General features: G+C 42.2%; 6 protein-coding genes across 10 annotated transcripts; 3 read left to right on the top strand and 3 right to left on the bottom strand.

The window, feature by feature from the left end:
* The first annotated feature begins 278 nt into the window (after positions 1-278).
* On the top strand, positions 279-4,529 carry LOC129586565 (kelch-like protein 3). Of its 3 annotated transcripts, none has more exons than XM_055479868.1 (8): positions 279-423; positions 717-962; positions 1,579-1,855; positions 1,974-2,277; positions 2,618-3,238; positions 3,304-3,384; positions 3,740-3,961; positions 4,266-4,529. In XM_055479868.1, the coding sequence occupies exons 1-8, from the start codon at positions 389-391 to the stop codon at positions 4,292-4,294; spliced, it is 1,815 nt and encodes a 604-aa protein (XP_055335843.1). In that variant the 5' UTR covers positions 279-388; the 3' UTR covers positions 4,295-4,529. The 3 variants fall into 3 exon arrangements, with proteins under 3 accessions (XP_055335843.1, XP_055335844.1, XP_055335845.1); XM_055479869.1 differs by lacking the exon at positions 279-423 and adding an exon at positions 1,432-1,481 and having other exon boundaries at positions 718-962; XM_055479870.1 differs by lacking the exon at positions 279-423 and adding an exon at positions 1,432-1,500 and having other exon boundaries at positions 898-962.
* Positions 4,530-6,943: 2,414 nt separating this feature from the next.
* On the top strand, positions 6,944-7,573 carry LOC129586449 (uncharacterized). Its single transcript, XM_055479710.1, has one exon. The coding sequence runs from the start codon at positions 6,944-6,946 to the stop codon at positions 7,571-7,573; it is 630 nt and encodes a 209-aa protein (XP_055335685.1).
* Positions 7,574-14,012: 6,439 nt separating this feature from the next.
* Positions 14,013-17,180, bottom strand: LOC129586540 (glutathione S-transferase omega-1-like). Of its 3 annotated transcripts, none has more exons than XM_055479824.1 (7): positions 16,840-17,180; positions 16,428-16,751; positions 16,028-16,183; positions 15,799-15,904; positions 15,041-15,266; positions 14,795-14,903; positions 14,013-14,458 (listed from the first exon to the last, which is right to left on the bottom strand). In XM_055479824.1, the coding sequence occupies exons 3-7, from the start codon at positions 16,065-16,067 to the stop codon at positions 14,220-14,222; spliced, it is 720 nt and encodes a 239-aa protein (XP_055335799.1). In that variant the 5' UTR covers positions 16,068-16,183; positions 16,428-16,751; positions 16,840-17,180; the 3' UTR covers positions 14,013-14,219. The 3 variants fall into 3 exon arrangements, with proteins under 3 accessions (XP_055335799.1, XP_055335800.1, XP_055335801.1); XM_055479825.1 differs by having other exon boundaries at positions 16,607-16,751; XM_055479826.1 differs by lacking the exon at positions 16,428-16,751.
* Positions 17,181-17,552: 372 nt separating this feature from the next.
* LOC129586527 (glutathione S-transferase omega-1-like) lies at positions 17,553-20,246 on the bottom strand. Its single transcript, XM_055479807.1, has 5 exons — positions 19,858-20,246; positions 19,602-19,707; positions 18,590-18,815; positions 18,346-18,457; positions 17,553-18,023 (listed from the first exon to the last, which is right to left on the bottom strand). Exons 1-5 carry the CDS (start codon positions 19,895-19,897, stop codon positions 17,785-17,787), a joined length of 723 nt encoding a protein of 240 aa, XP_055335782.1. The 5' UTR covers positions 19,898-20,246; the 3' UTR covers positions 17,553-17,784.
* A 357-nt stretch (positions 20,247-20,603) lies between these two features.
* LOC129586526 (glutathione S-transferase omega-1-like) lies at positions 20,604-23,113 on the bottom strand. The gene is made up of 5 exons (XM_055479806.1): positions 22,942-23,113; positions 22,605-22,710; positions 22,243-22,477; positions 21,505-21,616; positions 20,604-21,125 (listed from the first exon to the last, which is right to left on the bottom strand). Exons 1-5 carry the CDS (start codon positions 22,979-22,981, stop codon positions 20,881-20,883), a joined length of 738 nt encoding a protein of 245 aa, XP_055335781.1. The 5' UTR covers positions 22,982-23,113; the 3' UTR covers positions 20,604-20,880.
* Positions 23,114-23,251: 138 nt separating this feature from the next.
* Positions 23,252-26,107, top strand: LOC129586557 (glutathione S-transferase omega-1-like). The gene is made up of 5 exons (XM_055479856.1): positions 23,252-23,468; positions 23,551-23,656; positions 24,467-24,701; positions 25,028-25,139; positions 25,529-26,107. Exons 1-5 carry the CDS (start codon positions 23,363-23,365, stop codon positions 25,591-25,593), a joined length of 624 nt encoding a protein of 207 aa, XP_055335831.1. The 5' UTR covers positions 23,252-23,362; the 3' UTR covers positions 25,594-26,107.
* The last annotated feature ends 994 nt before the right edge of the window (positions 26,108-27,101 follow it).

Genomic DNA, 27,101 nt, shown 5'->3' with positions numbered 1-27,101 from the left:
GCATATGCCGGTATACATATTCCGTTCTACGCAATCTCCACACTTTATCAGCCCGTAAAAATAATTTATTACATATTGCAGTAGTATGCCAAAACAGTAGAACGGTTGGAATAGTCGAAAAAAATCAACAAGTTTTGATCGGGTGGCTCATACGGTCGTATTCTTGCTTATGAGTTATGACTACAAAACCTTTGCACTGAAATTAATCATCCGTGATTCAGTAGCTTAAATCAATTTTACTGGTTCACCATTGGCCATTGCCAGTAGATGACAACAGGGTTAAATTCCCGTTAATAGTAAATGATAAACTCTTTCTTGATTACCATTAGAGACTACAATAACCTACTTTGTGTTTTCCTTCTACTTACTAGAGTAGCTTCGACTGACTATGTTCTACCTGCTTCCAAATTGGCGAAATTGCGAGTATGTACTACTGCACATCCGGGTCGCTTAAATTAATTTTTTTTCCGATAATAGCGTCGTCTATTGAACTCTATTCGTTTGGAAGTTTGGAGCGGACACCGTCACACCCGTACAGTTGAATATCTTTTAAATATCAAAACAAAACTACTTTTGATAAGTAGTTAATTTACCAGTTAGTTTTAATTTTTTTGTGATAACGTTAGCATACGTAATAACCTCGTTTCATGTGCATTGAGTTGCCCATCATTTGCATTGATTGAGCCCCTCGCAAAACCTGACATGGATTCTTCTAGAAATGCCCGTTTACGCCAGACTGTCAATGAGGAATTTCTTCGGGGGTTGACAGATTTGAAATCCACTGGGACTCTGTGCGATGTGATTTTGAAAGGACTGGAGGAAGGCGCCATTGGCATTCCATGCCATCGTGTCGTCCTCAGCGCACACAGCAGTTATTTTCGCACCATGTTCACATCCGAGTGGAAAGAGAGGTGCCAGTCGGAGATCCAGCTAAAGAACATTCCCCACCGCACGCTCAACGAGTGAGTACTTGGAACTTTGGTAGACAGCAAAAATTCTAGAGCTGTTGGGACGCGCAGCATCTGGTTGATGCAGCGTTTTGGGTGATTTTGATGCACCTGTTTGCGTTTACGGCATTTGGAATTTGGTTTTGGTTGCACGGCTTTCACCCATATCTCCGTAACCGGATTCTGCGCTCACAAACGGCTTTCACGCATATTTATATACAGTACACAAATTATTGGGTGCAGAATGTTATATAACATTCGAAACGCTTTCTGGAAAGCGCAAAAGCGAAGTTCCTGCGTAGGTGTCTGACACGAATTTTTGACTCATGTACGACACTCTGACATACAGAGACGGATTTTAGCATTTTTGTAAAATGTCCGGAATAATTTTCGTCAGATCTTACAACAATAACTGCAATAAGTATCTGTAGAAAATTAAAAGATTCTGAGCCTATAATCACAACAAAATGGGTTGGTTTTTCAGAAACGGTGGCCATTTGGCTCCTTGAAAATACCTGAATCCGCCAGCCTCTGGTGACATAGCGCTCGCACTGTATTGGTCGTATCAGTTTGTACCTATACTCTGAAGTATTCCAGCTGTATTTTTGAACAGCCCTATGTGTTTTTTTAGGTTGATAAGTTATTCCTACACGATGGAAATCAGTATTCACGATGAGAATGTCCAGCACGTCCTAACTGCAGCATTGTTCCTGAATATCGCCCCGGTGGCCCAAATGTGCTGGGATTTTGTGGAACGTCACCTGGATGCCTCCAGTTGTTTGTTGGTGCACTGTATGGCGGAAAAGCATAATAATCATGATCTGGCAGAGAAATCTAGAACCATTGTCCTTCGCCACTTCGTTCCCGTTTCACAGAGCGTAGATTTTTTATTGGTGGACGCCGAGAAGGTGAACCGGCACTGCCACAAATAGACATAGAGATCAAAGTACTGTAATCAGATTTGTAGCTAAAAGTGGTTTTTAATCAAACCAAGTGTCAAAATCATTGCGTTGCGGCTGACTGTAGATTTCCGAGCTAATCGAATGTGATGCTCTGCACGTGGAGAAGGAAGATGAAGTTTTTCATGCTGTCAAGCGTTGGTTTGATCACGATCCCGCTGGACGAAAGCAGCATTTGTCAGACATTATGCAGTTTGTTCGAGTGACCTTTCTCGATCCCCAGTGTCTTGAGGAATATTTCTTGGCTCTTCTGAATGGCTTCCTTATGGCACCAGGCGCAGAATCGTCAATTCGAGCCGGGAACATCAGTGAATTACCGGGTCGACGAGGGGAAGCAGCAGCGTCCCGATGCCGACCGAGAGAATCGTACGGTAAGAAGGTGGTACTGCTGCCAGCGATCTCCGTAATCTACTGTTACGGGACATTTTATTGGGTTATTCAAGTGAGCAAACATATGGTTTAACACGAAATTACGCGTTTTCATACCTCTTACCAAGTACTTACTATTATATAGTGTGAGAGTAAGTTCTACCTATAGTAAGTTCTTGCTCTTACCAGTACAGAACGTCTGCTGTACCGAAGCAGCATTACCACGCATTAAAGCAGTACTTCTCTGCTTGAGGAATTGAGTGGACCGTTTCTTATAAGTCCTCTCCAAAAACATCGTACCGTGTGCAGCGGTTGCGAGTAATTGCTTTTTTGTTGTTTAAGGTTTGCCTAAACTGATTGTGTGTCTTGGTGGCGACGACAAGAAAGAGCGACCTCTGGACGAAGTGGTTGTATTCAGTCCCTCGATGTCAACAATAAGTTGCCTCAAACGACTGCCGGGTACAGTCACACACTGCGGTGTAGCGGTATTGGACGACACCTCGATCTTCGTATGCGGAGGAATGCAACGGGCAAACATGGACAGTACACAAGAAGTCTGGCGATACGATGCAACCAGCAATGAGTGGAAGGATGTGGCGCCAATGATTCATCGACGCTCCTGCCACGGTGTGGCTGCGCTCAACGGTCGCATTTATGCTGTGGGGGGAAGTCATTATAATGAGATTCATCAGTGGTCTAAGTTGTATTCGGTGGAATGCTTCAATCCTCGAAGAAACTCTTGGCAGTTAATGCCCAACTTACCGCTTGCCTTGGAGGATGTCGCTATGGTTGCATTCAAGGATCGGCTGTATTTATTCGGAGGAGAGTCGCATTCCGGAATTAGCAATAAAGTCTTCTGCTACGATCCAGTTGTGGAAGCTTGGAGTCAAATGGCCGATATGCCCACCGGTCGACGGTGGTGCACTGCTTGTGTTGGCCCGAAGGAATTGATTTATGTGATGGGTACGAAAAAGATCAAAAGCGCACCAAAAATAACAGTTGACGATGTCTTCGTATACGCTGTTTAGGTGGAAATGCTGGGGAACCGAGGGAATGTTTGCGCTGCACAGAAGCCTTCGATCCAAGCGCTAATAAATGGCTGAAGAAAGGTTAGTTTTGCGTTTTCAGCTTCTAAGGTTCCTTTGAACTGCATCAGCACAAAATAGGCTGACGGCAACGGCTGACAATCGGTTAGATCCTTGCCGGCGTTCAAGTAGTACAAAATGTTTTAACGAAACTAAAAAGCATAGCGCGTCTCCACTCTCCACGGAGAAATACAGAAGTACTTATCTAAGAGCAACCTAAAAATTTAGGCTGGTTGGATTTTAACAGCTGGGCGATTACCGTGTGACAGCGGTTAGGCACTGCACTTACCACGCTCATTGTCAGCCGGCTTCCGTCCCAGATAAACCGAAATGGCGTCTGGTTCAGCTGAAACTGTACAAATGTATCCTTCTGATTTAGGTAATATCATCAAGAGGCGTAATCAGCCTGGAAGCGCGTTCGTGGACGGCAAGATGTACATTTTCGGGGGGTGGTCTAAGAACACTACGAACCCTGCAGCCAGTAACTGTAATAGCTCGATTGAGGTCTACGATGAAGCTATGGACACATGGACTCTGCATGGAGTCGGACTGCCAAAGGCGAAGAGCGCTTTCGGTTGTGCGGTGATAGCGTTAAAGAAAGGTAAGTTGTCCAGCGGCGCTGAAACTTGTCACAGCTTGATATAAATCTTAAAGGTGCCCATTATTAGCTTTTACCATTTTATATTTATTGTATATGGGTGAAATTTGCTATAATAAAATGCACCCGCGCTCAGCATGAATGTAGATATAAAATATACTTTAATGCGTCAGTCATGCACGTAAAGCAAGCTGACGCTTGAACTTCTGGCAGCAGCAGTCGCTATCTGTATTGGATCGTAGCAAGTTGATAACTGTGGACTTGGCTGTATAGTGATTTTCTCTGTACTGTTTGTTTGTCCTTCCAGGTATGCGTTTAGTTGATTCCAGCGGTTAAGAGAATCTGACGTTCGATTAATGAAGTGGACTACAAATCTACAAATGTCCAGGAGATGACGGATGTCGATAACAGTAATCACTGCTTTTTCTGTGTTGATATTTTCTATGCTGCCTTATGAATAATAACTTTGTACACAAAACACACCGAACTAATTTTGTTACGGAAGGAAGTTGTTGTGTACGTATGGATTTTTATTGTCTCTCTTGTTGTAGTTAACACTTAACACCCTAGTTGTTATTTGAACCTTGATATTATGATTGGTCAGTGCTACTCATAATAAAAACGACCAGATTTTATTATTACAATGTAATCCTCATGGTTTAGAACTTGAGATGCGGTTCTCATGGTCTGCACATTGCACAAACTTCATCACTAGAACAAACACTTGCAAAATAAGAGCTTGAATCGTTGCCTCCAAATCGGAAGAGAAAACAGGAGCAGAATTGGGTCAGCAATGGCTTGACTATTAAATAACATGCCTATGATATCTCTCGTGAATGTATCTGCGTTTCCGGATGCGACAATATATGCCAGATAAACAATGGTTGGACCCCAGCAGCATAATATGCTAAAGGTCAGCGCGGCCATTAAGATGCGTGATTGGCGTTCAGCGGATCGGCTTCTTGCATCACCTGGCGATTGCGGTTGGATCATCTGCTGCTTTTTCCACAGTGATCTCGCTTTCTGTTTGCAGATAATAAGGGGGAACGTTACCATAATAACGCAGAAAGAAATTATTCCGACAATCTCATTGACACCGATTAATGCAGATCTTAAAGTCGGTATATTTTTGTCTCCACCGACAAAGCAGTGAGAAATCGCAACGGGTTTTCTGTTAAACACGACATTAATGACTGCACCAGGCAGCGCCACGGCATGCGCCAATATCCACATGAGCACGTTCGCTAAACAAGCGGATCGAAAAGTATGGAAGTGATGAAAGGATACCGGCAACCAGAGAGCAAATATACGGTTCAGCGCAACGAACCCATGAACGAGAATCTGAATGAGTGCCACGACCACAACTGGGTATACGTAAACCATGCATCCGAAAATGCCGATATTCAAGTCTGGATAAATTAAGACCAGTGTATGGAAAGGTCCAAGTAGCAAGTGGAAAATTACATTGGCTGCACTGAGACTAATAAAATATGTGTCAAACGGCGTCCACACACTTCGCCCTGCAACGAAGGTCATCAATAAGCTACAATTGAGAATGAAAGCAGAACAGGACAACAAGGGCGTAAAAACAAGTATCGCATCTTTCGAACCAGGAGAAACGTCGGAGAGAGTTGTTTCGTTATTTGAGCTGGTACAATTATTGATGTAGGTATTGCTTCCAGATGGATTCATGGCTTCCGATCATTTTACACAGGATACGTACTTTCATAAGGCGAGAAGAGTACAATGCTGTTTGCAACAGCCAGTAAAATAGCACAAATATGTTTCGCAGAGGACTAGCTTGATTACGCGAAAAGGGACCGAAGCCTCAAGGTGTATCGCAATTTGTGCTGACGGAACGGAACTTATATGGAGTGATAATCTTCAGCACGCCACATTTTGCTATATTTGCAGAAGCAATGCGTAGTTTCGGAGTTTCGGTCGGCCATTAAACAAAACAGTAACGGCACGCACTCTTGTTTGAAGAGGTGCAGTTACTCTCCTTCAGTTCATTCAGTAATTTTGTTTAGGCAACATCCTGTAATTCCCACTGAAACTATGTAGAAAAAAAACACCCATATATCCATAAAAGTGCCGGTTTTGTTCAGTAGTACTCCCAGACCTCGCACAGATCGTGTGGAAAAGATCATCTAGGGAATTTTCAGGACGAAAACACAGGAAATTGCTAATGAAAATTCGGAGGTTGTCCTTTTGATATACAATAGGTACATAATTATTAACATTTGTATAGTATATGTCACAAGTGAGGACTACAATTGTACGTACTCTACAGAATGAGTAGTCGCTACAGCACGTTCGTGCGTACAACTACCCGTACTTGCCGTATTACAGCAGTACTTGTGGTTAGTAAACGTGCCTTCCGTGAATTTACTGGTAAACAAACAATGAAAGACCAGCCGATAATAAACACTTCCTGTACCGCCAAGGGAGCACTGAAGTGGCACTGAGACTCCGAGACCGATTATGTTTCGTGTAAAAGCCTAGAGGGAAATTAAAAGTACACATGGCTGTAAACTTGTAGGCGTAGGGATTCTAGGGAAAAGTGGCTGAGTTGTAGCACTGGTATTTCCGGGCATTCTGCTTTACACACAGTATATTATTCAATTCTTCCTTTTGTCCCGCCAACTTTAATTCGACCATGAACTCAACTTTCCACGATAAAAATGCTTCGGCATTCGCAGTGCATATCAGCGAAACAGAAGTGATTGCCCATGCTGTTATAGCCGTGACCTTTTCTGTCATTCCCTTCACTCTCAATGCCGCTTTATTGGGAGTATTTCTCTCCGTATCCGACTGTGGACCGCTTTCGACGCGTATTTTATCGGCCTATGCGCATCCAACATCGCATTTCACGGATTACTGGGTCCGTTCAACACATTACGGGAACTGCACCCAAATCTGTTTATCGGCATCGCCGGTTGTACAATCAACGTGTACGCTCTGTCTGTCATATCCGCAATCCAGATGCTGACCCATGCGGCGATCGCCCTTAACCGCATCTGGGCGCTGTGGATGCCGGTGACCTTTCACAATGTTCATAACTTCCGCTTCGCCTGGCTGGTGGTAATGGGAATCTGGCTAGCGGCACACGTCATCGGCGTGCCGCCCACTATAGCTGACATTGTCATCTCCCACCGGCCGACCATCATCAGCCAGTGCTTTTTCCACGAGGCGGGCGAGGATTCGTACAAAACAGCTGCGCTGTCCATCAACGAAATACTGAATGTGATTTGCTTTGTGGTTATCGTCGCGGCGTTTCCGTTAGTGATGTGGAAACAAAAGGTCAGGGCGGTTTGGAAGAAACAGATCACGATTCGTTTGAAAATCCAATCGACTGACAGTTCAACAGAACGGCAGTCGCGAGTTCTGATGGGGATTCTAACGGCCAGTATACTGATATGCTGGGGACCGGTTATCGGATATTTGGCATTAGCTGCCATAGCGGATTATGACAATTTGATGGTCGTGCAAGTGTTAACGATATTGTTCAACTGTCAGTCGATTGCGGACCCCATATTGATTATCCTGGCCCTGCCAGTTTGGAGAGAATGCGTCAACGAAATTGTTGGAGAATGTTTGACGCTCCGTGATTAATTTTGCAATACATGTTTTCTGGTATTTTTGGCGAAAATATGGAACACCCATGCTTGATAAATCTTATTTTTGTTTGCTGAATTCAAAGCATAAATACAATTAGCGTAGCGCAGTTACTGTATGGTAATTTTGTAGCATAAGAAATTTCGCCACACAATTTTTTTATGTTTTAGTGAATAGTGAAAACTTCACGCTTTCATAATTATAGCGAATAAACGTATTTTATATAGATATGAACAAATGTCTGAGATTGACTCGTCATATTTATGCAAAGTGAAAAACACGTAGTTATATTAAAATGAGGAAACCTGTGATACGTTGTTCATTTATCAAAGCCGGGTGCAATCATCATTATCACATCTAATAATATAATCAAGCGAGCGAGCGAAGCGAGCGAAGCGTTTTTAATTTAAAGTGTGTAACGGGGCGAACCGGCGAACCGGGTTCCCGGGGTCCAGGGGCGAAGCCCCTGGCCGGGGTTTGGGGCAGAGCCCCAATATATGCGGGGCGCAGCCCCCCGCTGAAGCAAGTGAGAAGGTAGTTTAAAATCAAAGACCTAACCGGGTTATAATTGACGGACCCAATGGGGGAATGTGTGTTCGACCGTAAATTTTGACCCAGTACAAACGCTTAGACCGGTCCGTGTGGTGGCTTTTTTAAGAAACCGTAACGTAAATTATAACCGGGTCATTATTGACGAACCCGCCGTAGTGATATACGGGGGGTCCGGAAATTTGGACCCGGTCCGGATTTTTTTAACGGCCCCCGGTTGGTGCCGTTTTGGGGAACCGTAACGTAAATTATAACTGGGTCATTATTGACGAACCCGCCGTAGTAATATACGGGGGGTCCGGAAATTTGGACCCGGTCCGGATTTTTTTAACGGCCCCCGGTTGGTGCAGTTTTGGGGAACCGTAACGTAAATTATAACCGGGTCATTATTGACGAACCCGCCGTAGTAATATACGGGGTCCGGAAATTGGACCCGGTCCGGATTTTTTTAACGGCCCCGGTTGGTGCAGTTTTGGGGAACCGTAACGTAAATTATAACTGGGTCATTATTGACGAACCCGCCGTAGTAATATACGGGGTCCGGAAATTTGGACCCGGTCCGGATTTTTTAACGGCCCCGGTTGGTGCAGTTTTGGGGGAACCGTAACGTAAATTATAACCGGGTCATTATTGACGAACCCGCCGTAGTAATATACGGGGTCCGGAATTTGGACCCGGTCCGGATTTTTTTAACGGCCCCCGGTTGGTGCAGTTTTGGGGAACCGTAACGTAAATTATAACTGGGTCATTATTGACGAACCCGCCGTAGTAATATGCGGGGGGTCCGGAAATTTGGACCCGGTCCGGATTTTTTTAACGGCCCCCGGTTGGTGCAGTTTTGGGGAACCGTAACGTAAATTATAACTGGGTCATTATTGACGAACCCGCCGTAGTAATATACGGGGGTCCGGAAATTTGGACCCGGTCCGGATTTTTTTAACGGCCCCCGGTTGGTGCAGTTTTGGGGAACCGTAACGTAAATTATAACCGGGTCATTATTGACGAACCCGCCGTAGTAGTATACGGGGGTCCGGAAATTTGGACCCGGTCCGGATTTTTTTAACGGCCCCCGGTTGGTGCAGTTTTGGGGAACCGTAACGTAAATTATAACTGGGTCATTATTGACGAACCCGCCGTAGTAATATACGGGGGGTCCGGAAATTTGGACCCGGTCCGGATTTTTTTAACGGCCCTCAGTTGGTGCAGTTTTGGTGAACCGTAACGCAAATTATAACCGGGTCATTATTGACGAACCCGCCGTAGTAATATACGGGGGGTCCGGAAATTTGGACCCGGTCCGGATTTTTTTAACGGCCCCCGGTTGGTGCAGTTTTGGGGAACCGTAACGTAAATTATAACCGGGTCATTATTGACGAACCCGCCGTAGTAATATACGGGGGGTCCGGTAATTCAGACCAGCTGATACCGCATTACAATTTTGTTGTATTCTGATCATGCCTTTGATTGTTCAAGTACGCCTTATTTTTTAATTTGGCTTTAATGATAAAATAGCTGAAGTACTAAAAGACGGCGAAATTCGAAAACGAGTTTAGCGGTTTAAACGGGTTGCAGAATAATGGTCTCGACCGTTGTAAATTAAATAAATTGGCTCGCCAGAAAAAGGTTCAGTTACTTGTTCGGTAACTCGACCATTGATGACAAATATTGTTCTCTCATACGCTCGGGATAAGGCAAAAAGCTGAATATGCGATGCCCATTGTCCAGGCTGTCTCACAGCGTCCAGGTCATCCGCGATGCTTCTTGGTTCTCGATGGTGGCCTGACTCCAAACGGTCTCCCGTTTCATATGCGTAAAAATTATGCAGCTCTGCAGCGTTTTGACACATAATGCGGACAGCGTCATCCCGAACCTTCCTGTATTTTGCTGCATCTCCGTATACTGCGTAAGCCACCGCTCTGAATAAGCAGTTTCCGTCGCCATCAACTGGGATGCGTCGTAGTCCCAGTCTCGCAAGCTCGGATTCCGCAAGGTCGACATTCTGCTGGCCTGCTCCACGTAAAAGCGGAAGGTTTCCATGTTGTAACGGCAACCTTGGAAGTCCTTCGTGCGCTTGCCTTGAATTTGGCTCAAAAGATGGGAGTAACAGCCTTGGAGGACTACTTCGCCTGCGAGACTTTGTTCCCACACATTCTTTAAACGGAGTTGTGAGAACGTTTGCGAAGGAGCGTTTGCTCTTTGACTTTTCTGAAAATTAAGTTGGAATGAAACTTTTGTTTTGTTTGTGTGTGTACGCTTCTGCCTAGGGTAACTAATTACCTTGCGATACCGCACTGATGTTTCTTGGTGATTTTTCTGGGGATTTCATATGGGCATCCTGATGCAACCCTACAAAAATCGTTTTTTATAAACCTATAAACCATGTGTACTTACAACGCTCAGTGGATGGAAAGCTTAATTCATTTATATGCAGTAATAATATTTTGGAAAGTTTAAATAGTCCTGGAAGATAAAACCTTACCGGTAACTGGTGCAGATTTGTTCCGAGGTTCTTCTAGGATAAGCTCTAGCCGTTGGACAGAGTATCCTAACTGCATCAGTCGTGCATCTTCAGCAACCCGTTGTTGCAAAGCCTTACTTTTAGCAATTTGAGGCAAGCGATCAAAATTAAACGGTTCACCAAAAACCATGTCTGTCAAACGCTTGACGCGCGAAGATCCGACAAAGCTTAATCCGCAAGCGAATTCCTTTTCGCCGAGGAATATGTTCACTGTTCCTAAAGTCGCACCTTGGGTTTTGTGTATTGTTCGCGCAAACGCCAGTGACAACGGAATTTGTGTTCGGGAGCATGGCTTATTGTCACTTGAGTCCCAGCTGCGAACCACCGGAGGAACAGGCACACAATTTTCGATACCACCAAAGCTTGGTCCGCGATATCCAGGAAATTTCACCAGAACTGCCAGCGGAATCGATGGCGGCGCAAAATCAGTTTCGTATAACAGGGCTAAAAAAGTTCCCGTGGCGCCGTTGACTAAACCTGCTTCCGTCCACAAATTACAGTTTAGCATAACTACAGCACCTACAGACAAAGAAATAACTGGGTCCAGTCCACCTGCATCATCGTATGAAGCTGCTTTTGCGTTAGGGCCTTTGTGTGACGCTTCTATCCGAGCAACGGGCACATTTAACTCCGAAAGTTTGCGTAAATTGTATTCATCAGCCTTATCGTTGATCGAATAAATTCGAGGATAGTCCAAAAACTCCGATTTTTCTGCATCACTAAGGTTGTCTATGAACCGAGAGCAAAGAAGTTTCCAGTCGTCTATTGTTGTTCGACCAACGCGCATATTCAAAAGACACTGCCTGTATCGTTCGGCTGTGTGGTCCTGTCCAATCTGCCGCTGGGGTGTTTTCAATATTACAGCTTGGTCGAAGCCTCTGTAGAGACGCATTGCATGCTGAACTTCCATGTTTGTACTGCCGTAATTTGTTGACACAAATAGTGGAAGGTCCATGACAGGACCCAGTTGCCCGTGATCACCAACGAGAATGACAGACATTCCGCCAAATGGCTCTGCGCATTTCAACGGCTTCGCTTCCCGACACCGTTTATCGAGCATGGCGAACAGTCGACAACCCACCATCCCGTATTCGTCAATAATTATGTAATCAGTATTTGCGAAACCTTCTTGAAATTGTCGTAAATTTTCTCCTGAAAGATCACGTATTGGTTTTCCTCCCTTTCGAGGTGGTATATGAAATTTCGAATGAATTGTTTGGCCGTTTACTAAAAAAGCTGCAACTCCAGAAGGTGCACAGAGAACTGCCTTTGGACTTGTGGATGTATTCATCTTCTGCGTCGCTTCCATGATCCAGTTTATGATGTATGACTTTCCCGTTCCTGCAGCAATGATGATTAAGCAAACGTGCCGTAAAATTTAAATAATAATGCGTAATTTACCTGCATTGCCATTAACTATCAGTCGCAACGGTCGTAGAACTCGTTTTTGAGAAACGGCTGTAAAATGATGGGAAAAAAGATCCGCCACTTGTTTCTGTTCTGTACTTAAGGTGTCGTAGCTTATAGCAACTCGTCGGAACTGTGATATTCCGTCGGCTTTGACCACTTCGATGAAATTTTTGGGACAAACGTCTGGAGGAAAAACCCGTAGTGCTTTGCCCCAATCTTCTGCCAGATCGATTTCGCGCCTGCCTAGCTCGGTGGCCGATTTCGGATCAACCATTTCAGTCGGCGCCATAGCTGCTGCTTGCATCCAGTTGAGTTGCTCATTTTCTGGTAATTCCAAACTTTCTAATTCATCTTCTGGGTCTTTGTCCAAGTCTGTTTCAATGTTTTCTCCAGCCAAACCTTGCGGACGCAAGCGGGCAAAAGCTTCTTGGTATGTTTCTTCAGGCGACAATTTACAGTCACCCTCTGCTCTAAACGGCACGTTCAAAAGAAGCCACTGACGACAATACAGTTCTGAATTTATGTCTACAGGTAAAACGGGTATGACGCGCGCGATGTATTCCTTTCCAGGAATTCTTTTCTGATATGTATTAGTCTTTTTGTTATACTGAAATGCAGTGGCAAACACCTTTAGTGAAACGGCTTCAAGATCTTCAGGACGGTTTTTGTATCGAGATATTACGTTTGGATCGGATACAGTTTCATCGGATGCGTGTTTCGGTTTCCGTAAGTGCTGACTACGGCGAGCTTCGTACAAGTTTATAACGATAAAGGTTCTGCTGGATTCCACTAATCGCCAACCCATAACGAGAACTGCTACTTCCTGGGCTGAAACATCGCGTTCTCCGAAAGTCGCCATTAGCAGCTGCTGTAGCGGCTTCCTAGCAGGATCTTGCTCATCTGCACGGGATACAAATTTTGCAAGCATCTCGGCGAAGCTTTCCGATCTTTTTGCCGCCTTGGTCACGTACTTCGTCAGGTATGACATAAGCAAACGCATGCTCAGGATTGCGGTGACATCAGTGTTAGCTCTCCAGTTTTGTGAAACTGTTGGATTATAGGGAGTCATCAGTGTGTCGTTCCGCTCTGGTTCAAACTGCCAATAACCTTTATCGTCCCGGATAACAACGGCCGCATCTCGATTCTCCCTTGGGAAACGAAAGCGACAAATAAGATTTCCGGATTTTTCTTTTTTGAAACAATGACTTCCATGCTGTGTATGCCTCTGTACAAGAGTGAGCATTGTGTACAAATCCTCCATCGAGTTGTCCACTTCTAATAAAGGTCGTGCGCACGGATGAATCTGCATATCCTTGCTCACCCTATTCATGTCGTTTACCGCAGTTATAAGTTTATCAAAGTAGGTAGCAACTTGCTTTAGCTCTTCTTCAGATCGGCTGTCCATAGACTTTGCAGAAGGAGCGTCCTCCAGCCAAAGAAAGCCATGAAAATGCAAAGACCCTCTATGTTGGTCTTCATATCGACCCCAAAAATCTTTTACTTTGAAAAGTGGCTTCAAAATTTTGTCGAAAAAGAGCTTTAGTCTTTCTTGGAAAAACCAGGCAACAATAATTGGATTTTTCTTTAGGTTGACTTGCCTCATCGATTTAGGCACCTCTGTATCTGATGTTGAATTTCCGGTTGAGATATATTTCCGCTGATGTAATAGGCACTATCGCTTCAACTTAGTACTTTTCAGTTTTCGTGAATTATTTTCTTCCCTTTCGGTGAATTTGTGTAGGACAATCATGCCTGTTTGTTTTAAATCTAATAAAAAATCTGAGTCTCCTTTGTTGTTTTACTGAGTATGTTGTATGCAAATAGGCGGATTTGGATAATTCCACGTACAGTATTTACCGTTTAAATATAGTGTTCCTACATAATCTGAATAAAGTTTCAGTTGGCCTTTGCATGGTTAAGTCAGAATTTTGTCAATAGCGGTATGCAACGGACTAACGCTTCCATATTATGGGTTTTATAAGAGAAAAATTTACACGCTCGCTCGCTTGCACTAAGGGCGGTTACGACCTTTATACTAGTAAGTAATTATATGAGCCTTGTGAGGTACAGTACTAGTTTCATTGATGCAGCCCAACATCAGAAAAGCAGAACAAATTTTGGAAACCGGGAACAGATTGTTAAGTGAGAAAAGGTTGCATAGACTTTCTATAGTCCGACATCGCAATTCACATTGCCGTTATTCATTAAACCTTTGAGGAATTCCTGGAATGTCTCCTTAGGATAAGTGATCTCCTGCGCGACCGGGTCGCTTAACATGGCCTGTGCCCAAGCGGCTACTTTCGGATAGCGTTCTTTGGTGATGTCCAGTTCTTTCATATCGCTCAACGCCGGCAAACGCTCAAACCACGGCCACACCATCAAATCCACAAAGCCCATTTTATCTCCTGCAATCATTTAAAAAGTACATATGTACAGTAAATCTTAAGTAATAATCAAAAATCACAAATTCAACAGAAGTACTGCGTAAATTAAATAAAACTCACGAGATATTCTGCGCTTTATCTGCACAAGGCCATTTACATATCGCACATTCGCAGGCCAGTTAAATTATAGCACAAGTACAGTACCTACTCTACAGTCTGTACATTTGTATTATACGGAAGTATTGTACATCTGTACTATACGTCGTGTCACGAGAACCATCACTCGTTAAATTTCATTCTCGAGTAAATAGTTAAATGTTGATACGTCGAAGAATTCAAAAAATGTTCTCTAATCACCAGCAAAAAACTTTCCCTTAACCATTTTCTCCACATCAGCCAATCCATTGTACAAGGTTTCCTTGGATTCCGGCCCGCCTTTCAACACTGCGTAAAACGGTTGGATAACCTGTAATAAGAATCCAAAGGATTCCTTCGTAACAAATCTCAAACGGATGTGCTCTATACAAAAATCACCCGAGAATCGGCACGGAGGCCCTACGTAAATATGATGAAGGTCAACGTATGCTCTATATTTAACGGCACCTTTTGGGCAATGATTTCGATGAGGACTTTCTGCTGGGCGCGCTCAAAAGGATCAGTAGGCAGAATTCTGGCCTCGGGATATTTTTCATCCAGATACTCTGCACAAATGAGCGATTCAAACAGTGCCGGTTTACCCGGTTCTTTGATGGCCGGCACTTTGGCTAAGGGATTGTGTTGCAGGAACCAGTCGGGTTTGGATTTCAGGTCGATGTTGACGATATCGTGCCTGCAAAGTTAACTACCTTATTAGCTGGGTGAAACTTTTTTGTTTTGCACAATTGCTCGACCCAATGGCAGCGCATATCAGTAAGACTTTAAGGCGCTTTATGCGCATATCAAAAACAAATAAACTCAATACTGAAGTCTGAAAGTATGTACGTATGTTATCGTGGGAAACATTTCCTAATGGTACATAAGCACAAATCAGAAGAAAGGGTTCATCAATTATTTGCTGTATGTATATTTTGCGCTCAGTAATACAAAAGAATTATTCTCTTAGGAAACACAAATTTTATTTCACACGGGGATAGATAATTTGACCTACTGGAATTACAAATTTCGCGGAACAAATTTCAGACACGCATGCCAACTTTTAAAATAAATTTAATGACTTTTCCTCTTTGATTGATATTTATTTTCATTAGCATGATTAACATTCTGCAATCGTAAACAGTAAGTGAAGTAAGCAGTCAGAAATCCGCATATCATTGTTTATCACGGACCCTACGTACATACATATGTCCCGATTTATCACTTACGGTATATTCTTCTTGTTGAGGATCAAACGAACCCGTTCAGCGTATGGACACAAGCGCATGCTAAACGCAGTTAAGCGCTTCTCATCCAGGTTGGGTTGCTGTGAACCTGCAGATCAAACTTGATTATTTGTGGATAGATGGTTCCAAAGCGCAAATAGAAAGCTAAAGTTTTTAGCGCGCATAAAAAATCTAAAAAAAAAGACTGCCCACAGAATCCACAAAATCTTACCAGCAGAAAAGCATTTAGATTCTCCTTTCGCGTCCGGCATTTTACCTACGTTTCCAATGTAACAAGAAGAAAGTACAATTACCGTAAGCTGCCGAGCAAAATTCAGAATAAACTTGGCTGATTTTAGCTGCTGTGCTGGCTGCGGCTGTCGATTGTCTGAAAAAATGCGTAATTAATGAGCGCGCAGTCTGACCTTGCCACTGGCGGATATCATTTGAAAAATTAACCACTTTATCATCACCGATGGAGCACAAAGGTACAGCAAGTTTAGAACGGCAATACTCGCACCAAAGGCGATTACTTAATTAATGGGTACATTTTATAATAAGTACATAGTATTCCGTCCGCGCCGCACAACTGTCGATAATTAATGGATCATCGTTTATCAAACAACAGTTACCGGTATGTCGGGTTGGACTACCACGTGTACGCTCTGCTTGTTGGTTTAAGGTAGTAATTTAGTTTATCAGCAGAAAAAACCATGCCGGGTACTCAAAAGTCTGGTCAGCACGTCATATGTACATGGTATACAATACAATGCAACACAATCTAACAAATTTGCCGATGGATGCCGGTGACCTTTTGTAATCTTGGAAACAAATAATCTTTCCCAACGTTCGTAACTTCCGCTTCGCCTGACTGGTCAAGGTGGGAGTTTGGCTAGCGGCACTCCATAGTGGACGTTGTCATCTCTCATCGGCCGACCAGAATTACTTAGTCAGTGCTATGTACATCAAAACCGTTTGAGGATTTTTACAAGACAGCTGCGTTTGTTTCACCAAAATAATGAGTGGGATTTGTTTCACAGTTACCGTGGCGGCGTTCCCGCTGGTGATGTGGAAGTGCAGAAGATCAGGACAGTTTGAAAAAAAAACAGATCATGGTCCGCCCAAAAAATTCATTCTTCTCAAATCTCCGCGGAACGCGACAGTCGCGAGCGTTAATTGATCAGGCTTTGAACGGCCATTGTGCTGATATTTTTGGGATGGTTACTGGCAATCTGGCACTTGCTGCTACAGCGGATCATGATCATTTAATAATTCTAGTTACAGTGGAACCTCCGAGTTTGAACACAACTGAGCGATGAACATTTCTGAATCCTGAACAGATTTTTACGTACCGGCATAATGCATACAACTGGGGGCAACCTCTGACTTGTGAGCCGTGAATACCTCTGAAGGCTGACTCTGAACAAAATATTGCATACCGAGGGTGTGGGAGCTTCCACAGTACCGTGCAACGGTTAACAAAGTTGCTCAACTGCCAGTCAACTGCGAATCAAAACTAATTAACAATGTACTACTACTGTGTACTGACTAGATCTACCAGTTCGGAGGCAGCGTAAATGAAATTTCCGGCAAATGTTCCATGTTTCATCATAACTTACGAGTCACAAATAGTCGTTATTCACAAATATTTGTGGATTTTCTGAGTTAAATTGGATTCAAGTATCAAGCACGCTTGAATGTTGGCTTCGTTTCTTAACTCGTAAGTGTGATGATGTGTTTCAACTACCAACTCCCAATGCACACGCAGTTTTTACTGAAAACCTTTCCCATTACCAATTATAACCAAATTCAGTAAACAAAAGGAACAAATTTAAAAAGGAATCTAAAACAGAGAAAACCTGCCAAACCGACTCATAAAATGCATCCAGCATGTGTAGTTTCTAAAATAAATATAAAATCGTCAATAAAAATCATAGAAAATTTAACACCAGGAAAAGTTAATCAGTGGTAAAAAATAGTCTTTTGTGTTTACAACCCGGCATCGCAATCGTAATTGCCGTTATCCATAGCACCCTTCAAGAATTCCTGGAATGTCTCCTTAGGATAAGTGATCTCCTTCACGACCGGGTCGCTCAACATGGCCTCCGCCCAGGCGGCTAATTTTGGAAAACGTTCTTTGGTAATGTCCAGTTCTTTCATCTCTTTCAACGCCGGCAGACGCTCAAACCACGGCCACACCATCAAATCCACAAAGCCCATTTTATCTCCTAAAATCATTTTTCATATTTCTAAACCAAATGTATACAAACAAACATTTGGAAAACAAAACAGAGCTATCAATGCATTTTGGGCACATAAAATAAGTTTGTTTTAAAGCTGACATATTAAATCGGCCTAACTCAGGCTAACTGTAAAATGGTGTCCTGTATCTGCCTAAAATCATCAACACATATCGTAGTGCAGTGGAAACTGGTGATCTAACATACCATTACACCGTATTTTGCAACTGCATATACATGCCGAAAACAAAATTATAAAAGTATAAAAAATTCAATCAAATTTTTGCTTAATCAGAAATTTCTTACACACCAGCAAAAAACTTTCCCTTCAGCATCTTCTCCACCTCAGCCAATCCCTTGTACAGATTTTCACTGGCTTCCGGTCCACCTTTCAAAACCACGCCGTAAAACGCGGTTGTAAGCTGTAACAACAAACTGAATTTTCCACACAATTCCAAACGGATATACCATGCACAGCATCACCAGCATGATCGCGTCGTCCCATGCAAAGTTTACACACAACTAGCGTCATTACGATCAACGTTTAACGGTACCTTTTGGGCAATGACTTCGATGAGGACTTTCTGCTGGGCGCGCTCAAACGGATCGGTGGGCATAATTCGATTCTCGGGATATTTATCATCCAGATACTCTGCAACAATCAGTGACTCAAACAACGCCGGTTTGCCCGGTTCCTCGATGGCCGGCACTTTGCCCAAGGGATTGCGCTGCAGGAACCAGTCGGGTTTGGATTTCAGGTTGATGTTAATGATGTCGTGCCTGCAAAGTTAGCACCACCCTCTGGTTAAGACTTCTCGGTGTTTCCGGAAATGGAGACCACAAAAGAGCTCACACTCTTTGTCACGCTTCATATGCAAAACATAATTAATTTTGGTTTACGGAGTAGTGGTGTACAAGAAAATTAGTATGTACCCCATCTTAAAAAAAACCTGAAATTAATCTTCCCACGCGACTGAAGTGAATATCCAATTATACAAAACATTTTTTAGGTATGATATTAATTGATTAAACTTTAATTGTGATTTAATCACAAATCAGGAAAATGCAATTCATCAGAATTAGGCATCAGTATTTATCAATTATCATATTCAGTCATTTTTTCATCCAAAGTTTTCTCTGATCAATTAAAAATGATTTTCATAACCTTTACCTTCACTTTTACTTGAGAAAATCACTTTTACAAACTAACAAACCCTCTCACAATCGGCTAATCACTCCCGCTAATGTATCGCATCAATCGTTTATAATAAATTCATAAAAAATTAGGGAACGAAACGTTTAACTTGTTATTTGTACGAGAATTTACATTTTACTATAATTCTTCATAGAAACTAATTATCAAAATTTTCGAATATTTATATAGTACTTTTTCCATCAAGCATTTTCATTAGCGTCTGCTTGATCTGCGAAAGACATGTTGCATTCGGGAATATCGCGGAATAAACTAAACGGACCATCGTTCATCAAGCCACGGCGAAGTTTTGTCATTTTGGCTAAGGTACCGTACGAATATTCTGCTATTCCGATTTATCACTTATGACTTACGGTATGTTCTTCTTGTTGAGAATCAAACGAACGCGTTCGGCGTACGGACACAAGCGCATGCTGAACACGGCCATGCGCTTCTCATCCAGCTTGGGCTGTTGTGAACCTGAAAAACAAATGTATAGGCAGATATGTTGTCACAGAACAGATGCAGAAAAACTTTTGCGCATGGCGGCATGCGTAAATCAAGAAACACAGCTCGCCACAAGACGACGAAAGCGAAACATGCTCTTTCAAGATCCCCACACAATCTTACCAGCCGAAAAGCATTTGGATTCTCCTTTGGCGTCGGGCATTTTATCTGCGTTCTATGTCCCAAGAATAAGACGAAACCACCGCAATCTACCGGATAAATGGCAGAATATGAATGCAGAGAACCCTTGGATGATTTTATCCCGAATACGGTTTTCCGCTGTGCGTTTGCTGCTGTATGCCTGGAAAACTGCGTAATGCGCACTCGTTTGGCCCTTGCAGCTGGCTGATATCACTCGCAAATCACTTTATCACCGATATTTCACGAGGTACAGAATACGTTCAGCGGCAGTACTCGTACCAAAAGAAAGTAATCAGAGAATCTTAAGCAATCTGTCGGTGCAACAGCTGATGATAATGCAAATAAACGAGAATCCAAGTTTGCTCAGGTTTGCACAATCTTGCATACTCTCAAATTTTATTCAAACAAACAGCGTACTGCATTGCGTGACGTCAGCGCTATGCTGCTTCCTACAGCGACGGTGGTGACTTGGCACTTTTGCAGAAGTCGGTGAAACACGTACGGACGAAAATATCAATTTTTATTCTCACCTTCTCTTACCGTTAATGATTTTCCAACATAAAATGATTCAGCAGTCTTATGGTTAACACATATCATTACAATACATAAAACAATTTACTCATACTTTCTTCGATACTTTGTCAAACTTCAGGATTTCTGACAATTTTTTTTTATATGCAGTCGGAAAGACAATGTCGTCGCCTTCGAAATCTAATATTATTATAAAACTGCAGTTTGCAACTTTGCACACAGTCACCGGTACAAATTAATACGTAATACAAAAGTCCACTTGTACCTAAAATTTGGCACTGCACAGTACACTGTGTATTGTACAGTTACCGTATACAAAACGAAATTCTTTAGAAAACGTCCAAAACCGACAATAAATTTTATTCTAACTCGTTTTATAAACTTTAAGAAACGAAAAAGCATGTAAAATTGCAAATCAATTTTATCACACAATACACATCTAACGAGTTCACTATCCAATTAGTGGTGTACAGGCTACTGCAAGCCAATGTCATAATCAGGTTTTTGGTCAATGTAGGCGCTCTTAGTAAATCTAGTCATAATATCTGGTGGAAAAGATGCTTCTTGAATTGTCACGTCGGACAGCATCCGCTGCGTCCAGGCGAACAACTTGGGATGATCCTTCTCCAGATTCACGCCCGCTTGTCGCATATCACTGATAAACGGTAGACGCTCGAAGAACGGCCATATCATCAAGTCCACAAATCCTAATCTGCTTCCTGCAATAAAATAATTAAAAAGAATTATTAGCGCTTAATGGCATGCAAAATGCAGAACCAACTGCTGACGGCTGGTATAACGACAATACTATAATGCAGAAATGGAAAGTACAGATACTCGGACATGATTACAAATGATTACCGGTAAATTCAATTAAGAATGATTAAATGGTGTAACTAAATATTTTTCTGGAATGCAGTGAATGATTTCCTTATCGCAAATAGTGAACTTAATTATGAATGCGATATAAAATCTCTGTAAAGTATGAGCGATAATGGCGCAACAAGAAATACAGGAAGACTAATTATGTACATAATGCATACTGACAAAAAGCTGTACAGATACATATCTATACGAGTATACCAATCTGCAATTTACCTGCGAAATAATCACTCGTCAGCAGTTTCTCCACATCGGATAAGCCGCTCGACAGTTCGCCCATTCTGCTGGTATCTCCCGTCACTCCCAAAACGTTCAAATGGTTTATCACCTTCAAAATAATACAAAATCAGTTACGTCCATACTTCGTAAGATGTATTGTACGAGTACTTTAATTACGAATACGGTCAACGACGCAAACGACAGAAAAAGTGCTCAAGCAAAGATTGCTACAGCGCACATTATTATACATCTACAATCACTTACATTCAAACCAGTCACAAAATACAGCCAAAAGTGTAACCGTTTTTCATATAATACAATACATAAGGGATGGCACGGCAATACAATACAGTACTGTATTCAAAAAAGCATAAATACTGTCGTCGACGAAGCGTCTCTGGAAATACTACTGAATAGTAAATATGTAAATCAGTAAACATAAGAGACGAGTACGAGTACTGTAAAAGCCGAAGATTCGGTAATGAAATGCAACAATTCACAATTATCTCTTTTATAATTTCAAAAACTGTAATACAGTTGCAGATTGCTTGCTTGATTTTTCGCTATTATATTTTTTCTTACTACAGTATTAATCTGCAACCAGTTTCCACAAATGCATCGAACGGCAAATAATTTATGTTTCGTACAGCAAGTAGTAGGCTCGTTTGCTAAGAAGATTAACGATACTCTGTCACTTCTTTTCTGCAGAATTAAAACAGCGCAATTGCAAACTACCTTCTGCGTAATCACTTCAATGAGGATCCTCTGCTGGGCTGCTTCGTATGCATCCCGCGGCAGCAGTGCGCCGTCGCCCGGATATTGTCCATCCAAATACTCCGCCCCGATCAGCGACTCAAAGAGCGGATCATTCCGACCCGGTGCATACAGGGTGGGCACCCTTCCCAGCGGGTTGACATGCTCCAAGTACCACTCGGGTTTCGCCTTCAGGTTGATGTTGACGATCTTGTGCCTGCATCATGCATGCAACAGATCTGTCAGCAACGCCAGTTCAGATTAGGAAGGTTTTTCTCACATGTCGTCGATGTCGATCAAGTCAAATTTACTCGATCCATCATTACACACACTGCAGCACGTACGGGATTTTTTTCTTATGCAGAACCAGCAAGACCCGTCTGGAATAGGGGCAGAATCGCATACTGTACACCGTCAACGTGGATGCGTCCAGCTGCGGCTCCGGAGAACCTGCAGAAATGGACGACGGATTATCACACACAATTAATAACCCGTTCACGATAATACGAAATAATTATGAATACTGCTATTCGGGAAATGCCACTGACGAATCAAAGTGGAACCAGCGACAAACAGTTCAAAACTGCCCAGTCAACCCGAAGCTGCCTTCTATGTATGCTTCAGCGAAGCAGCTCTCAAAACAGCAAATGACGCAGACTATTGGAAATTTGGAAGATGTACCAATCGTAAGATGTTTCGATTCTCCGCTTGGTAGAGGCATGTTTCCCAAATTCTATACGAGTGGTCCGAAGAGGAACTGCAATAGTTATGCAAGGGAAAAGACTAAACTGAAAAACTGAAGAAGGTTTCGAAAAGCACAGTTGAAAAATCAAGAAAAAAAAATTCACCATCAGGCCTGCTGCCTGCATCCAACAATAGGCAAGGCTTTTGCTCGGCGGGTAGCGAGGCGAAGATACGGTGCATACCTCGTCTCGCAACATACAAACCGGAAATGCGTGAAGCACGGCGAAAACATTTCTTTTACCTGGCCACCAGCCCTGCCGTGAATACAGTCGATCGATGACAGAAATTTCGAGTTGTTTTTCCATTTTGCTGCTGAAATTTCGCTAGTCATTCTGTGCTTCTCACTGTTTATCAGTTTATGCCGTTTAGATTTTTCCGACCCATTCTTCATCCTCGTTATTTCTCTACACACTCCTCTCTGAAAATGCCTGCTGCTAACGGTGAAAAGAAGCATTTCGGGAAAGGTAACGAGGCGACGCGCATTTAAAACACCGGAGATCCTTTTCCACGGCTTCTTGGAATTGTTGACATGACTGGTCGTTGTAGGTTCATCGGAACCCAAACTGGACGAAAACCAACTGCGTCTTTTCAGCATGCGATTCTGCCCGTACGCCGAGCGGGCTCGCCTGACGCTGAACATCAAGAAAATCCCGTAAGTGTGCGCTCCCCGTTTTCCATAGTGTCTTTTTATCGTACCTTGTCTAGCTCGCCCTTTTTATTCACTGTCGAATGTCAATCATCTTTAACCTTGAAATTGCGGGGGTCAAGGTCAACCTTTGTTTTCATCTTTTCGCAACGCAGCCTTGTTTTTGAATTTTTAACAATCTAAGCTGTATCATCAGGAAACCAGAGACCGAGAAATCCAGAATCTTAACCCATATAAGGCCATATTATTAACATTATATTTTAGTTTCTCCAGTATTTTTGGTAAAATTAGGTTTTTATTTTTCTAATGGTAATAAGTAATTTTAAAATTAAAACTGCATGCAGTATACTGTTCTAGCTGTATCAGTGACGCGGATTGGATCTGTTTATAATTTTTCCATTCCGCAGAAACAGTAAAAAAAACGCAGTGAAATTGATTAAAAATTGGAATGATTATGATTGCGATTGAATTATATTGCGCATAATTATCATTCAATACGGAAGTATTCGTATCAGTGTATATGAGTGTATTGGAAAAATAGGTTCATTATTTTTCGAATTAAATCCGGATATTTTTATCTTGGACAATTGCATTCAAGTACTGAACGCACTCATTATTTTCGTTTTTTTTTCGTATTATTCGAATGTCATTAGTACTGCTTTATTTTCTAATACTCTGTTGAATGGCAGCAAATTGGTAGAAAATCATCGTTTGTCAAAACTTGAAGGTTGTGTTCATATTATGCGGATTTTCAGGAATGTCGGCGCTTCGAACTGATGTTGTTAACTTGTTGTTGACGTGTTTTGGTCGCTGCAGGTATGAAATTGTAAATATCAACTTGACCGAGAAACCGGAATGGTACATGGCCCATCACAACCCACTGGGCAAGGTGCCGACACTGCATGAGCCCGGGAAGCCGAAACCGGTCTTTGAGTCGCTGATCGTCGCCGAGTACGTCGATGAGCATTTCCCCAATGAGCCGAAACTGTTGCCGAAAGACGAGTACGAAAAGGCTCGTCAGAAAGTGGCTATCGAAGTCATTACTCAGAAGGTATCATTCTAACGAATGATGAATAAACTTTTCTGTTTTAAAACATTTGCCGTATCGAAAGAAGTTCTTTCTTAATGATTATCAGAATAAGAAAATAATCCTGGCTAATATATCACAGTTTTATGAGCATCTCGTGGAATCTGTTGTTTTCTGGTGAACTTCATGACTAAAATTTAAGCGGTTTCTCTGTGCTTTTACATTAGTATAGATTAGTCTGTATGCTGTATATTCGAAATTGTTTCGTCGGCAACACTTGAATGCGGCATATCATCCTCCCTTTCCAAGTTATTTAGTTATTATATCGATTTATTTGAATTGTGTTATAGTTTATCAACAATTTGAACGCCGTTGGCGCTAAGGGTGACAAAGAGAAAGTCGAGGAGCTGAAAAAGGGCCTGAAAGAAGTGGAGGAATCATTGACTGGTCAATATTTCGCAGGTAAGCGTTGTGAACGTATCTGTGAGCACTGTTCCCGTTCGAGTTGCATCCTGTTCTTTCATTTCTATCGTATATTCACAGATTTATTCTGATCTTATTTTTGCGCGATTTACCTTTTAATTTTTAGACTTTCAGATTCTTTTAATTTTTTAGATAAACAGTTCTGTTGACTTTTCAGTTTTCTTGTACTGTACGTCGGTTTTGATGAGCCAATAACTGAATTGATTTCTGTCCCAAAGATAAATAAATAAATGAATCTATAATATCTGAGTATTAGTTTACATGGATTAATTTCTGTTGGTTGAATTAGATTCTCATGCATGTACACGTTACATTCAACTTATTCGTTCCCAGTTTTTGTCGTTCTATAACTTCGTTGTTATCTGCAGGCGACAAGATGGGTTTCGTGGACGTGATGATTTGGCCGTGGTTCGAACGTATCGCGCCGGTGTGAAGTGCGCAGTGTCGATCTGAAGATGGAGCGCGACTATCCTAAACTGCACGCCTGGATGCAGAAGATGCTGAAGGAGCCGGCCATCGCCGACATCGTCTTTCCGTCGGAAATCATGGTGCCGTTCATCAAGAGCGCCTACGTGGATGGCAAAGCCAACTACGATATCGGACTGTAAACGGCACAAATGCATCTCATTATCTCCGCTCTCTGTTTATCGCTGCTTGCCTGTCGTTCATTTTCGAAGGATAATTACGGGAGTTTTCTCATAACTGGTGATGGATCTTGCGGTTGTGCGCTTTGTCTGACGTCTCATAGTTTTTGTTAACTGTTCGGATTTTTATTGTGTAAGCGCAGATAATATGTGCTCTTCTGGCAGTGAGCAGGTATTGGTGTTTAAGCGTTCCGGTTTACCAATTATATGGCTAGCTGAATAGAAAATTCCTCAATTGATTTGTTTCAGTTTCTGCAACTATATGTTTTCTTTAGGTCAGTGTTTGAGTAAAAACCGCGTTGACAGCGTTGCGTTGGAATTATTTGCGGTAATATTTTTGTTTCCTACGCATGCCGTATTTTCGGTAACAGATTTCAACAAACAGCGGGCATATTTAGCTAACAGAGCCATGACAACGATGAGAGTCGGAGAAGGTTCTACCTGTACTTACTTTACAGTTAAAAAAGACTTAATAGTAAGTATTATGTTTTACTGTAACAGAATTGTATACATATTCAGTAAGTATCAGTTTTCAAATCGTTTGATTCACTTTAACTAAGCACCGGAAGAAGGCAAACCGAACAAATATAACTGTATAATTATAATTTTTAGTTTGCTCGTATCGGTGATCATAAAAATTTGCTATGCAGTACGCAATTACAATATAAGCATAGCGTAATACATCGCAGGAGGTTTTCGAAATTTAATTGATGACTTTAGTTACAGTACTTAATTAAGTACCCTAGAGAATCTACCCGTAGAGATACTCGCCCCAAGAGTTAACCACTCACATAATGATCTCTTTAATACTCGGGTAGGTTTCGGTACATTATAATTATTATGTCTATACGAGTATTCGTACATACTTATACATTATTGTTTATTACAGAATTTCTGCAACGTCACTTATTTATTTATTACTCACTCACATATTTATTTAACTTATTTTAACGCGAACCAACGGCAGTTCGTCTTATCTCCTGCCTGACAGTCAATATTTTGATTGATGACTTGAAAGAGCAATTTGTAAAATTGTCATACTCTGTGCAACTTTTCTATAGCCATGCAAAGGAAGCATCACGGATGGATAGTTATGTCCCTGTACTTGTGCTGTGTGTTATGTTTGGCGGTGCTTACGGAAGCCGTTTCCACCTACAACTTCAATCGCTATCCGCAGCATGATTGGGATTTGGATTCGTACAGTCCTTTTATGTACCAGCTGCAGCGGACACGGCGCGGTTTTAATAGGATGCCGTGGCCCGGAATGCCTGCTCATGTCTGAACGTTCAAGCGACAT

Source organism: Paramacrobiotus metropolitanus, unplaced genomic scaffold (genome assembly GCF_019649055.1).
Source record: "Paramacrobiotus metropolitanus isolate TYO unplaced genomic scaffold, Prichtersi_v1.0 Parri_scaffold0000021, whole genome shotgun sequence".
In the NCBI taxonomy this organism is placed as follows: domain Eukaryota; kingdom Metazoa; phylum Tardigrada; class Eutardigrada; order Parachela; family Macrobiotidae; genus Paramacrobiotus; species Paramacrobiotus metropolitanus.
The sequence above is the reverse complement of the archived record's forward strand: the minus strand, read 5'-3'. Positions and strand labels throughout refer to the sequence as shown.

Excerpts from the sequence above, each read along its gene's own strand:
- LOC129586565 (XM_055479868.1), top strand. The coding sequence starts at position 389 with ATGTTCTACCTGCTTCCAAATTGGCGAAATTGCGA. Across the intron at positions 2,278-2,617 it reads CCGACCGAGAGAATCGTACG|GTTTGCCTAAACTGATTGTG; the intron begins GTAAGAAGGTGG and ends TTGTTGTTTAAG. Across the intron at positions 3,239-3,303 it reads GGAATTGATTTATGTGATGG|GTGGAAATGCTGGGGAACCG; the intron begins GTACGAAAAAGA and ends TACGCTGTTTAG.
- LOC129586449 (XM_055479710.1), top strand. The coding sequence starts at position 6,944 with ATGCTGACCCATGCGGCGATCGCCCTTAACCGCATCTGGGCGCTGTGG.
- LOC129586540 (XM_055479824.1), bottom strand. The coding sequence starts at position 16,067 with ATGCCGGACGCGAAAGGAGAATCTAAATGCTTTTCTGCTG. Across the intron at positions 15,905-16,027 it reads ATCTAAATGCTTTTCTGCTG|GTTCACAGCAACCCAACCTG; the intron begins GTAAGATTTTGT and ends TTTGATCTGCAG. Across the intron at positions 15,267-15,798 it reads CTCAACAAGAAGAATATACC|GCACGATATCGTCAACATCG; the intron begins GTAAGTGATAAA and ends TTAACTTTGCAG.
- LOC129586527 (XM_055479807.1), bottom strand. The coding sequence starts at position 19,897 with ATGCCCGACGCCAAAGGAGAATCCAAATGCTTTTCGGCTG. Across the intron at positions 18,458-18,589 it reads TCGAAGTCATTGCCCAAAAG|CTTACAACCGCGTTTTACGG; the intron begins GTACCGTTAAAC and ends TTGTTGTTACAG. Across the intron at positions 18,024-18,345 it reads GAAGGGAAAGTTTTTTGCTG|GAGATAAAATGGGCTTTGTG; the intron begins GTGTGTAAGAAA and ends AAATGATTTTAG.
- LOC129586526 (XM_055479806.1), bottom strand. The coding sequence starts at position 22,981 with ATGCCTCTACCAAGCGGAGAATCGAAACATCTTACGATTG. Across the intron at positions 22,711-22,941 it reads ATCGAAACATCTTACGATTG|GTTCTCCGGAGCCGCAGCTG; the intron begins GTACATCTTCCA and ends CCATTTCTGCAG. Across the intron at positions 21,617-22,242 it reads TTGAAGTGATTACGCAGAAG|GTGATAAACCATTTGAACGT; the intron begins GTAGTTTGCAAT and ends ATTATTTTGAAG.
- LOC129586557 (XM_055479856.1), top strand. The coding sequence starts at position 23,363 with ATGCCGTTTAGATTTTTCCGACCCATTCTTCATCCTCGTTATTTCTCT. Across the intron at positions 23,657-24,466 it reads CTGAACATCAAGAAAATCCC|GTATGAAATTGTAAATATCA; the intron begins GTAAGTGTGCGC and ends TGGTCGCTGCAG. Across the intron at positions 24,702-25,027 it reads TCGAAGTCATTACTCAGAAG|TTTATCAACAATTTGAACGC; the intron begins GTATCATTCTAA and ends ATTGTGTTATAG.